At 39.8% G+C, this 13,623-nt stretch overlaps 1 protein-coding gene across 1 annotated transcript in view; it reads right to left on the reverse strand.

Annotated features, from left to right (window-relative positions):
• The window catches only part of LOC122347956 (T-cell immunomodulatory protein-like), a 29,765-nt gene continuing 16,142 nt past the window's right edge, over positions 1-13,623 (reverse strand). Inside the window, exons 3-5 of the mRNA XM_043243189.1 lie at positions 2,277-2,433; positions 371-479; positions 1-47 (exon numbers count right to left, since the gene is read on the reverse strand). Of these exons, the coding sequence (XP_043099124.1) occupies positions 1-47; positions 371-479; positions 2,277-2,433 (313 nt within the window). The remainder of the gene's footprint in view (positions 48-370; positions 480-2,276; positions 2,434-13,623) is intronic.

Here is a 13,623-nt window from a genome sequence, read left to right on the forward strand (position 1 = left end):
TCAGAGCCAGACATTCTGGCTTACAGCAGTCTCATTAAACACCACATCTACAGGAAAGAGAGAAAGAGAGCGCGCTAATAAGCGCGAGGAGGGAGATTTAGAGACTCTAGGTCAGTCTCATCCCGGTTTTAATCTGACACTGATAGAATGATCCTCACATGCTGTTACACTGAGGAAGCTAATCTGTGCGCTTGAGCTAGTGGAGATTTCTCCTTCTCCTTTAATTAAAACACAGCAGGCAGGATTAAATGGCATCACGGCTGCTTTCTAGTGGATGCATCTGGCTCTGGAAATGTCAGCTCCTCAAATGTCAGCACCCGGAAGCTCTACCGCCACTACGGTGGCCAAACCGGACAAACTTCATACTCACCGATCACTTTTACGAAATAAGCGTCTGCCTCGAAGTTGTTCTTCAAAGCGTGGATGACGTGATCCTCCCTTCCTTCCACCTTGCTGAGCACGATCATATCTAATATACCCTGCAAATGAGAAAATCAGAAACAATGTATCGAGCCCATTGAATCTCTCCCGTCTGATGAGCACTCATATCCTTAATGGACTCCAGCAAGCTATTACGCTTCTTATCAGCCCCTCTATGCGGTCTATCGGTCTCGCTCTTAAGAACACGGTAGAGCGGGGGCTCCTGTACAGATAGCATCCTAATACTGTGCTAATGATGACTAGCTGGAATGCTAACAGAATGAGACATGCGCGTGCTGTTTGTTTAATGAGCCTTTAGCTCCATTAGTTATGTAAGCATGAGGGAATCTAAGGTAATTGGCTATATTGCGATTACGATGGGGAGAAGGTTGCGATACGGATGGACAGAAGGGTCAAGGGAGGGAAAGAGTGAATCATAGAGGGAAAGGTGAAATAAGACTTGCGCACATAGATGCTCGAGGGCTGTTTGCAGAAGTGAGAAATTTGACTTATTTAGGTTAGCGCTAAGAAGCACACCAATAGAGATCTTCATACATGCAAACATGTGTAACTGACTCATGACTCATGATTTCTTTAGCAGACATGCATGAGAAAGACGTAAAGTGAGAGATATTATAATAATAAGTAATAGCGCATTTTTACATCAAGAAAAAGGCAGATATTTAAATCAAGGATTTGTACATTCTAGTAGTACTAGTTTTTCAATTACTTATTGCATTCAAATATTAATTCTTTATAGTTACAAGAATGTGTGCAATTTCTGTGAGACTAACCCATACTGCAAACAGATATTAAACTTATTACAAAAGCCAGACACATTCATGTGTAGAATGAACAGTTCAAATCAATGCTTCTGATCAAAGGACACTTAGAAATCAATAATCTATAACAAACCTTGAGCATCAGTGAGATTCACACAGCTCAAGGGAGAAGAGACAGAACTGCCTCCAGGGAAGCTCCACTTAAAATCCTAAAAGCAGAAAATGCCTCAAACCATAGGCACACCCTTAATACTGATCAACAGAAACAGTGCAGTGAACTACAGAAGATAGACAGAAAGAAAAAATGGAGGAGGCCTATTTACATGCATAACTTTACAGGAAAATGTTCTTAGCAAAATAACAATCTACATTAACTTGAACCCCTTGACACTACATCTAAACATTCTGAACATGATCATTCCATTTCATTTTCCCAAAGGTTTTGTTGCCAAAATATATAAATAAATCACATACCAATAAAATATTAAATAGAAAAAGTGTATGGGTCATGTCTCAAACAAGCATCGCTAGATGTTGCATGCTTTTCAGTATTACTTTAGCATTATTTTTATACTATCATATTTTGAAATAGCTTAAGTAATTTTGTTATGCGTTTCTCATTTTGTCATTTTCTTTCATTTGTGGTTGTAATTTTAGTACTTCAGTTTTAACATAGCCTTATTTTTTATTGCTAGTTTACAATTTCCATGTAATACTTCTATATTATTTTAGCAACACAAACACTTCTTCACGTCAGACTTGGTTCAAACAAGTCTTAAAACTACAGAGACTGCTATGTTATTGGATGGAAGGGTGTTAAGCATCGGAGGCTGGGGTTTTTGTATAGTTCTCTACTCTCAATGTCAAAAGAGGAGAGTGCCTGTGTCACACCACGGGGACAACGTTACAGTCAAAGTAAATCAGATAACGACTAAAGCTTGGTATAATGCGGGTCACCGAGACATCAACGAGATGAAGAAAGAGTGATCGGGGACACAGAAAGAGAGGGGGATTGAAGCGAAGGCAGCTCTTTAATTAAAGCGCCAAAAGCAAGGGGAAAAGGCCAACACTTACGTCCTCATAGATGTCAAAAAAAGTGGCCACAACAGCCTTGGGGATGGCACTGAGGTCTGACTGTTCCCAGTGCACACGAAACATGCGGCCTGCCTGCCGACAGCTCGCGTTATTACACGGCACATTCTCAAACAGGAACGCCTGCTGCTGTGTGCTGCTGAGACAAGAAAGAAAGAGAAGAAAAACACCCGTTAAGAAACACAATGCAAAAGACTGCGCAAATACTCTGTGTCATGCTGAATTTAACCCTTGCTAATTAAGTTTGCAAGCATATAGAGAAACCAGTGAACTTCGACCAATTAAAGAGCATGTCTGAGCCTGAACACTTCTTCAATGACAATATTACACGCATACATGCACACCGTAGACTATAGTAGAGGGGCTTGATGAATCAGTGCCACTGGAAAAGAGGTTGAAACTTGTGCGCTGAACTTTTGATCCCTGAATAAAAAAGGCAATTAAGCAGAACCTATTCCTCCCCATAATTCAGTGCTGAGTGTGGGGGAGGTGAATCTGGGAGGCAGCAGTGAATTATGAAATGAGATGCTTTTCTGCATTGCTCGACCACCCATCTGTCAGAACTCTGCTTTATTCGGAAACCTTGTTTCATACCTTTGTTTCACTGCCTTTTCTCCCTCTAGTACGATATTTACCATGTGGCACTTCTCAGAACTACACCAATTTCGACCCGAGCACGTGAGAGGCTAAAAATAGAAACTGCATGAAGGTTTTTCTTCTCTGTCTTCCCTCTGTTGTTTCTCCTTGGTTTCAGAAAAAGGAAATGCAGAAAGGACGTGGACAAAACATACATTTGAAGCTGGATAACTGCTGCCAAATTACTATAAAACACACACACTCCAGTTAAGCTACACAGAAAGATTGAGCTACATAAACAAATTCAGTTCCAGCTTCAAAAGAAGTTGAGCTCTACCAACCGCAGCTCGCTGCCGATTAGCACAGACAATAGTCTTTCTCAGTCTATAAAACAAAAATTGTGTTTACAGTAAAATCTATATCAGTATGCTACCATTCAAAGGTTTGGGGTTGGTAAGATGTTTGTATTTGAAAGTTTTTCAAAGAATTCTCTCATGCTCACCAAGGCTGCATTCAATTGATTATGTGATTTTTTATTTATATTAAAAAATGTTATTTCAGAACTTTCAACAGCCATTACTCCTGTCTTCAGTGTCTCATGAAATCATTCTAATACTCTGAACTGGTGCTCAAACATTTTATCATCAGTAGGTGTGTTTCCATTACAGATTTGTTTAAAACTTTGGCAATATTTTATAAATATAACTATTGCGAAATGACAGCGTTTCTATTAACCAATGTTATGTGACTAAAACATAACCTTTCGCCTCTCGTCATAAGTCATGGTAGGATATCGGATAAGGATTTCGGTGGGATTTGACAGATTTTGAATATATTTATTCAAAGGAGGCATACGTGTAGAGATACTTAAGAAACGTGCATGGCATGGCTGGAACAAACACAGACTAGAGTGACTGCAGTCAGCTTCAGTGGCCATACTCCATCACAGCCTTTGCTGTAGTTTAACGGATCAGCGTTGAAAATGGTTGTGCTGTTGAAGATTTTTTTGTGGAAAGTGTACCCAATTTTTTTAGGGTACAAAATGTCTAATGTTATAAGAGATTACAATTTTTTCAGTTTTGACTCTGATCCATAAATGCAGGGCAAATACACTGCTTTCATAAGAAGAAAAAGACAAAAGTAATGAGCACAAACTTTCAAAGAGTAGTGTATCTCTTTCTCACTCTACACTGTACATATGGGTACAGGGTTGGTTGTATTTGTATATACTTACAGTACAAAAAATAAAGCCAAACAGAAACAAAAGGGTACACTTGTGGAAGTAAACTAGATGTTTTTATGTGTATTATGCAGGTCTTTTCAGAAAGACGTTCAGTCAGCTGAACAATCAGTATGTTGTTAAATCTATTGAACGCACTGTACTTCTATCCCTCACAACCTCATATTCATTCCCTTAAAAAAAGCACTACCCTGACCAAGGTCTATACAGTGATTTTATCCATCTCAACCCAAATGATTGACAGGTCAGACTCAGCTGATTTAATGGACCCCACTACAACCTCTACTACGATTAATACACTCTCTCCCTCTCTCTCTCTCACACACACACACACACACACACACACATACACACTTTCTACGATCGCAAATAATATGACTAATGCTTGAAATTCAAATTCAACTTGAACCATGAAAATGAATTTCCCAGTTTAGCTGTCTGGGATGGTCTGGCAGGCGATGAGACTTCCTGTGCGGATTGTGTTGGTCAGTCTGGAGCTTGGTCCACTAATCTGTGCATTTCACAGCCAAAGCCTCTGTCCACCTTTGCTGGCCGCCCGTCAGCACAGGCCGATTTGGGGGGGCTTTGCCAAAGTCATCCAGCCAAGCAAGCAGACTTTGTCCCCTCACAGGATTAACTGACACCACACTTACTGCAGCGCTGAGAACAGCTGCTTTACCGGAGCCTTTGCGGGTTTAACCGGCTGCGGCACACAGAAGGAAAGTTTTTGTCCTTGTATTTGGCAGCGAAACTGTCATGACTGCCAATTTAAAGACTAGTAGCTGAAACACATCAGTGCATTTGGACAGAAACTGTACTCAAAGCACATAGACAGCTGTGTGTGTGAAGCCGAGTGGTATCTTAGGTGTGTGTCAGTGTTAGTTTTTAAGAGTGTGTCTGCGTCTGGTTAGTGGGCATGTAGGCCCTACTTCCTGTCCTCTCACTCTCTCACTGGAGCGCGGTCGTGACCAGTGGCTCGCTGTGCCAACTGCACACCCATGAGCACACACACACGCTCTTTGCTTAATTGGGAGCTTTGGACCCAACACCATGGCAAACCCAGCGGGGAAGAGCAGGCCAGAGGCAAGCCCACGGGCTGACCTCTCCCTCCAACTCTGTCAACCTCCCTCGGTTTTTCTCTTTTTCTACAGAAAAGAAGGATTTGACTGTGCCGTTTCCTGACCGCTGTGCAGGATCGGCATCAAAACATGAATTTTTGAGGACGTCAGTTATCCAGAGCACAAACAGGGAACGAGAAAGTGAAAGACAGAGAGTTTTGAGAGGGACGGCAGGCGGCGGGTCTGGAGATTCTCTGAGGGGTAAGATGACAGAAGCAGAGAGATCTCGTCCCCCCAGGCATCTCTTCAATACCGGTCCACCCACTCTTCCTGAGGCGTCTTTCTCTTTCTCCCTCTCAGTTGCCATATGTGTTGGTATACTTCTTTTTTCAATTTGCTCTCAAGGGCAGAAACAAAGCAGTCTGAAGGGTGGATGGTGTTTCAATCATTCGCTACCTCTGCTCTCTAACTGGAAAGAGTATGCTTGTGAACAAGGAAGAAGTGATAGACATGCAGAAAATACTGTACATAAGAGGCTAAAACATTTGTCTTTAACCAGATTTGTGTCATTTCAAATTTATTTTATACTGAGGTAGCAAAAAGAACACCGAATTAAATAAAATAGAATGGTAGAGAATGACAGAGAGAACGATAGAGAAAGAGATAGACAGAGAGACAGACGAATAGATCCACACATGAACCAATTCTTATGTTCTACACAATCATTTAACTGAACAAAACTTTTTTTTTTGTTTTCAGTAAAAGAAAGAGCTAGATTACAAGGAAACAGAGTAAACAGCACTTAACAGTTTGAGTGAGAGATCCAGAAACAAACTAAACAACAGTAGAACAGACATGGTAATGCTTCAGAGGAGCCTAGCTGGGCTAATCAGCTATGACATCCACCATGCTTACGACAAGCTCTCCATGGACTCCAAGTGCTTCATGTAGAGTACATGAACGAATGAAGACATCATTACCAGAGAACAGAAAGTGGATCAGCTTGGATAAGAGTGTTGTTTAATGCAAAAAAGCTACATAACCCGAAAGACTTTTATTGAGCACGTCTTTCCCAATCAGCTGATGTAGATTTTTAGAGACCTTTCAAATTAATCCCCCTATCTGAAGTGAAGGAAATAAATCTTTGCTTAAACGTTTGACAGGCCTTTAAATTTTAATCGCCCGCTGCATTTTCAGATGCCATTTTATCTTGAAAGTAAATGGGAATACAGTCCACCACGATGGATCTGATGATCTGTCAGGAGTGTGAAATATTGACACGTATTGACATTTATCTTCCATCTTGGTGAAATGAAGATGTCTTTCTACTCTTGGTGGAACTGCAGCTAATCCTGACTGACAACGAGACAAGTATTTCAAAACACATGCTTATGAGATGGACGGCCATTGCCTAGCAACAGAGCGCTGTGCTGCTGCAGCAGCTATAGATTTGAGCTTGAGCCCTAGCTCAGCCAGGCCAAGTAATTCAATGTACGAATAATTCAGCACTGAGGTATATGGTAAATAAAGAGGCTGCTGCGATGTGAGAAAAAATAAAATTCAGGTCTCATGCACTGCAGGTGTGAGATGCACTCAGTATGAACAATGAGATGTCTTTCTGCAGTAAAAACACACACCCATTTACATCAAACTGTGAAGCATAATAGCAAATGCAATCACGATCCCAATGCGTGTGTGTCCAGGTCTTTCCCCGCACTCCTCACGGGAGTCTTCTGTCTTGTCCCTCATAAAACTCAAGCACTTCTATTAAGAGGTAATCCTGACATCATAAAGAAGTGTGCAATTGATGGCATTCAATTATACATGCATTAGCACAGCTTAATGGATCTCTCTGATTTCTCTCCTCTTGTCTCATACAACTTTCAATGCTCCTGGAGACCGAGGGTTGGTCACTCCATTCTTTTCTCCTTCTCTGGCCCCCTCTGAGCATTATAAAGGTATACTTCTCCCCAGCAGGTGGTTCTGAAAAGTAATACTGCTCGTTGAGCTGTGCAGGGGCTTCCTGTGGCTAAAGACATGTGTTTTTCTGGGAATAATGGCTGGTGGTTTAGACTGTTCTTCTGTTCATTTCTCACCTTAAATTGGTCGGTTGCATTTTGTGGGCCTTCTTCTGAAGCAATATGTAACACTGTTTTGAATGACATTAAACAGCAGCTCTATGATACAAACCCCATAGTCAAATTCATTAAAGGCAATTTTGTTTTTCTAATCTGAATGTTCCAAACCTTTAATTCTATGTACAAAAATCATGTTTTCAAAACATACCGGTCTATAATGGTAAAAATCCACTCACAATTTTTTTTACATAATTTATAATCCCACTAAATTATAAACAGCCTCTCAGAATAGGAGACATCTGCAGATTTCTCCATATGTACTGTACATGTCATGGCAAGGAATAAAATCCCACCCATTTGTGATATTCTCTGCCCTATTAGCATAGAAACAGTCCTGAGATAAGCAGCAGCACACCATTACTGTTTTCTTGCTGTAGCTCAGGAGATTTATTGTTAGAGGCAATATTGGGGGGCACCAATAAACATAGCGGAATCTCCATATCCTCCCTCCAACTGAGCTGCTGAGGACACTTTGGTTAAATTTTATTTTTAAAGGAAATGTCCCATTAAAAAAAACTAATTTTTTTCATAAATTCTCAAAAAATCTTCTTTGCATTTTTGCGAGACAAACAGTAAAACAGCACATTTTGGCTTATATACTTGTAGCATTTAGAACAACCAGACATAAAATATTTGCTATACTTATACTTAATAATATCAAATTTGCTATATACTTTCTATATAACAAATAATCTCCAATGCCCCTTCACCCAAACAGGGGCTGAAAGGGCAACTATGGGTGTGTGGATCCTTCCCCCGAAATGTATCTCCAAAAGCCAAAACGTCACATTGCTACTGGTTTTGTATAACGTCTTTGTTATTGTATACTGTTTTATGCGTGTTTATGATAGCTCACAGTTGATATCACCTCATAATATCAACATAACTCGTATTCGTAGTATCTTTGAATTTGTTGTCAAGTGATCTAATTCAGGGTGTATATTGCATGTTGATACCTATGCAACATCTTAAGGTTCTAAAAATCTTAGTAAGTGAATATCAACCTTCAAATTACCATGCTTGAGAACAAAGAGTCATAAACCTCCCCTCCAAAAGCGAAAGTCACTACTGACACTGAGACCCTCAAGTTAGTCTAAAAAAGCAGTGAGGTGAGGCCAGCTGCTGTTCGGTGGGATACTAAGAAGATGAGAATTTGACCACCTTTGCAACTGGGATCCTGGGATCTTAGCAGATCTGGGAAGAAACTTTCAGTCATCACGAGTCAGGAAATCTTTGGAGTTCATCACACTTCAAACCGGAAAAACATGAGTCAACAAGTTGCATCCAGACTTTTACCCAAGACTGCATCTAAAACCTACAAGGCAATGGAAGTATGGTATGTTTAACTAACCTAAACAGAGGTTTAGTAGTAGTTGTAGACCCCGTTATAAATGGCATTGATTGTTTACAGGTGCTCACTTTTCATAGCTTCATTCTATGCTTTTCCTGATGGTTTACTATCAAGCCTTTGCACGTTCCTATGTATGAGTGTATTTATGCTTGTATGTTCAGTTATGTCAGTTGGTTTTTAGTTAAGAAAACATTTGTGCACAAATTACACTAGTTTCTGCTTCTGCCTTGCAAATTAATGTCTCTTCACGATTTAGATCCTTGCTACATGCAATTGACAAATGAATATTCACTGAACAAAAAGATTTGTTGATGGCAATGTAATTCTACTACAGTAACTAGTGGCAGCTGATATAAATAACTGCAATTAATCATAATTAATTGTAATCATTTATATACATTTGTAATTATTTATATACATTTCTTTAATGAGCTGATTTGTTACATACTGAAATTGGCAATTTTAACAAACTATACAAATTATCTGTCTGGTAAACTTCACATACACAGTCTGGGGATATCTGAGGCTTTTGTTTTTACATCTTGTAAAAAGGGGCATGATATGTCACCTTTAAAACATAAAAGTGCATTAACTGGACAATCACTAGTGCCAAAAAAAGAGCTCTCTGTATGTCTTAAGTGTTCAACAAAGAACCTTTAACATCAGGGGTCCTTCATAGTGGAAAATAATCTGTCAGAATATTAAAAGGTTATTCACGCTAAGGGAAAAAATTGTTCTTTAAATACCTGTTCACTGAAAGTTTCTTCAATACAATCACTATAAAACTCCCTTGTAAAACATTTATTTCTAGATAAATTCTAAAGTTGATTGATTTTATTGCCCATTTTGTGTATTACTTGACTAGTCTTTTAAAAGGGAGTAAGGTCATCGAAATTACCTTCACTTTTTGAGGTCATTGTACTATATGCAGCTTGTACAAATCAAAGCATAAATACATGTTCAAGACGTATCCTGCCATTGTGTCTAACACTGAACTCTGTATGTAATGTGTGTCCACAGAATGCTGTCCAAAATAGCACTAAGGTGACGTTACAGTGCCAAATTGTTGAATAAATTTGTTATTTTTATTTTCTTTCCATACAAAAACAATTCTCGTAGCTTCATAATATTACAGTTGAACCACTGATGGCAGATGACGTTTTTCATACTTTTCTGCACCTTGACAGTGGTAATTGTTTGGCAGTCAGTGGGACAGTCACAAGCCTTCCAGTTTTCACCCAAAATATTTAAATTGTGTTCCAAACTAAGCTTTTACAGGTTTGGAATGACATAGGGAGTAAGTGATTAATGACAAAATGTTCATATTGGGGTGAAATATCCATTGAAAACCATTCTGTAAAGTTTCAGAAATCAAAACGTATTAGTTTAAAAACAGCTTATAATGAAGCCACTCTACCAAAAACGACTGATTGTGGAATGTGCCATTCTATGATGTAATAGTGCAGCTAAACACCGCCTCTGCAAAAGTAGATCAACGACTGCTTCTACATCACTGCCTCTTTAGCTCCGCCTACTGATTTGTGCACATATTAGATAGATGACAAGACAAATGCGGATCTATGCAGAAACCAAATGAGACAAAGACAACAAAATGCTCTGCCAAGTGCCAATGGCTAAGTTGAAGAAAAACTGTTTGTCTAGCCATCCTTCTTATCCCAGCAGCAGGAAAGAGTAGATTAACTTTATTTTTAATTAACTTTCAGACCATGTAAGAACTTGGTGGTTTGTTCCCTTTATTTTACTTCAGATTAATTTAAACAATTTGACATGGGATTTTCAGTAAGACTGAAACTAAAAGACGATACTGTGCCGACTATACTGGTTCTGTACAATAATGTTGCAACAAACAAGTGTGAGTAAGTGTTTTTATTATGTGACAACCTTAAATCACAGCAGCGTTCATCTATGAACATCTAAGTTGTTCTTTCTTGACTAGAAGATGGCTGCCAGATGAACTAACTTCCCTTGAAAGGGCTGTGACCGTGACTCTGACATGAAAAGTGATTGACGAGGAGGTGGAAGCTCTAAAATAAAATTCAAACATGGCAACAAATACATTGGTGGTAGACTCAACTTAGAAACCCACCACTTAAAGAAGCAAAACAAACTTCTGCATCTGTGTAAGTTGAACGGTGCTTTGCAGTGCAGGTCAGAAGAGACACAGAGGTGAGGAATAGGAGAGAGGCTCACCGAAGCAGAGAGGTGATTAGAGCAGTTCAGAATCACAGAGAGAGAAATAGAGCGAGAGAAAGCATGATAAAGTCTCTCAGGAGCTCTGCTAAACCAGAACACACCTGCTGGCCCACAAGATGGGCATCCACCTGCTGCCTGACTACAGATCAGCTCACACCTCTACACTCCACCTGTGCGCACCAACACACATCTCATTACAGAGCTCCTCTGCATCTGAACCCCCATGAAAAGATCCTTGATAGAGATGTCAGAAAACTGTCTGAAAAATGTGATCCAGCACTTCATAATTGTAACATCTGGATCAAGTCCACTCTAATCACCAGATAAGTGTTCTTGGCAGCTCTGGTGGTGGGTAGGGAAGAACGACTAGAGGTGGAGAGAGATAGACGAGCAAAGGCCTTTCTACTGTCTCGTCCACAGCCTCACGTACATGACAAATGGATTTTCAGTGCGGCCCTCCGGCTGTTTAGCTGTGCTTTCCTCTGCTGATTCTATTTGAATTGACGAATGAAAATAAATTAGATTTTCAACGGTGTCCTTTACATTAAAATTCATTAGGTCTTAACGGGAGCAGAGATGATGTCTAGTCTCATTGGTGGGACACAGCCAATTACCATTTTAAAAAATCTATAAAATAAAACCAAACCGACTCAGTTTTATGTACTTCAGAATGAGCGCGCGATCCCTGAAGCCCACCCAAATATCTGTGCCGTAGATCAACGCATCGTTCCTCTTCCTTGACAAGCTCTGGTGGGCATCTCGAGGCTGTTGATGCAGAACCTTAATTAATTTTCAGCCTAAATGGGCAGGAACGGGGAGGGGTGGGACCATTAGCCCACGGCATAGTGGCGGTCCTATCGAGTGGGTCAGTTGCATGGCGAGAGAACGACTTTGATGTACAAAGCACAGTGACAGGAGAGAAAGAGAGAGTTACTAATAGATCAAGAGAGAGGAGGAGTGTGAAGGAACTGGGAAACACCCCGATAATGGCCCTCTTGTGTGTGAAGGAGGGGCTGCTGCAGGCAGTGGAGGAGTCTGGCGCATCTGACGGGATGAGGTGAGGAACAGGAGTAGCCTTAAGCAAACTCAATCATATACGGCTGAAGCCAGAGACTCCAGCATGCAGCAATAGGAATGTAGTTTATTTTCCTTTCTTTTATCTCGACACACAGATGAACACAGTCACTGACATGTACAGGGACACAACAAACCGGGTTAACATACTTGTCTCTGTGTACATTTCCAAATTTGGTTTTGATTTAGTGCATAAACAAACTCCTTTTCTCTGCCCTTATCTTTGTACCATAATCATTCTTTATTCTTACAAGTTGTTGTCTAATGTGTGCCTCTCTTTTCCTCTCAGACACAGAGGAAAGTTGATTTAATTACAGCTAGCAGCCACTTCATTTCCGGAGGATGGTTAACTGCGTGCCAGGAGCTGAGTGGAGCGCAATGTTGCGATCTGGATTGCTTAAAAAGACTGATGGAGAGAGACTAACAAACATGAATGCAATGAATAAATATTGAATGAAATGAATGAACAGACATCCAAACATTTTCATCATCCGAGTCTGCATTTACTTGAATACATTTTTTATAAATTATACATAGTACAGCCAACAAAAAAGCGATTATATTTAACATAATATTGCTTATGAGTCTAATTCGTCACTGTTCCACGTTGTTGTTTAAAGGGTTAGTTCACCTCCCAAAAAATTCTATCATTGATTACTCACCTTCAAGTCATTCTTCAAGTCATTTTATCATATTTAGAACACAATTTAAGACATTTTTAATAAAATTAACCTTCCACAGACAGCAACAGAATTAGCAAATTTAAGGCCCAGAAAGGTTGTGAAGACAAAGTTAAAATAGTCCATGTGACATCAGAGTTTTAACCACTGTCATGAACGTATGTCCAAGAATGACAATGAAGAGAAATGAAGAATTGTTGGATAATGTTATTTTGTCTTTGTGCACAAAAAAATATTCTCATAACTTCTTAGAACTAAGGTTGAACAACTGACGTCAATGTCCTTAGTACCTNTCTGGGTCTTAAACATGGCAGTTCCCTTGCTGCCCATGGAGGGTCAGAAAGCTCTCAGATTTAATCAAAAATATATTTTAATGTGTTTTTAAGATGAACAAATGTCTTATAGTTTTGGAATAACATAATTTTTAACTTTTGGGTGAACTATCCCTTTAAGTGCTTCTGAAAGCTAAGATGAACTGTAGTTTTGTCCATTCTTTGCATTAAGCAGCAAACCATACATAAACAGACTTTTTACACAGTAAACTGGGATCACTTGAGTTGAACCTGAATGTGTCCATTAGGAAGCTCCTGACAGGCTGAATGCATACCAGAGAAAAACATCGTCTCCAGATGTTTTATCAGGCTAAACAACGTCCTTGACTGACACATGAAAATGAGAGGCGATGGAGCAGTGTCACTGCTGTCTACATAATCTCACCCTCAGCTCTGAGGTCAGAGGTCACTCTCTCACTTTTGAGGCGTCCACAATGGTTAATCTCTGCAACCGTGCAAAATGCTTGAGTGGAAAATGATTACACAACTTCTTAAAGCTGTATCAGAGGCACATGATCACACTGCCGCTAAGGATGAGATCGGAAGCGGATTCTGATCAATGTGTTCAGACTGCAGAATGCATTACCAAATGAGGTCGAGATACTGTGATTGTGTATTATTTACATGACCAGAAGTGAGCAAAAAAAAAAAAAAAAAAAAAAAAAA

The sequence above is a fragment of the Puntigrus tetrazona genome, chromosome 7, assembly GCF_018831695.1.
Source record: "Puntigrus tetrazona isolate hp1 chromosome 7, ASM1883169v1, whole genome shotgun sequence".
Classification (NCBI taxonomy): Eukaryota; Metazoa; Chordata; class Actinopteri; order Cypriniformes; family Cyprinidae; genus Puntigrus; species Puntigrus tetrazona.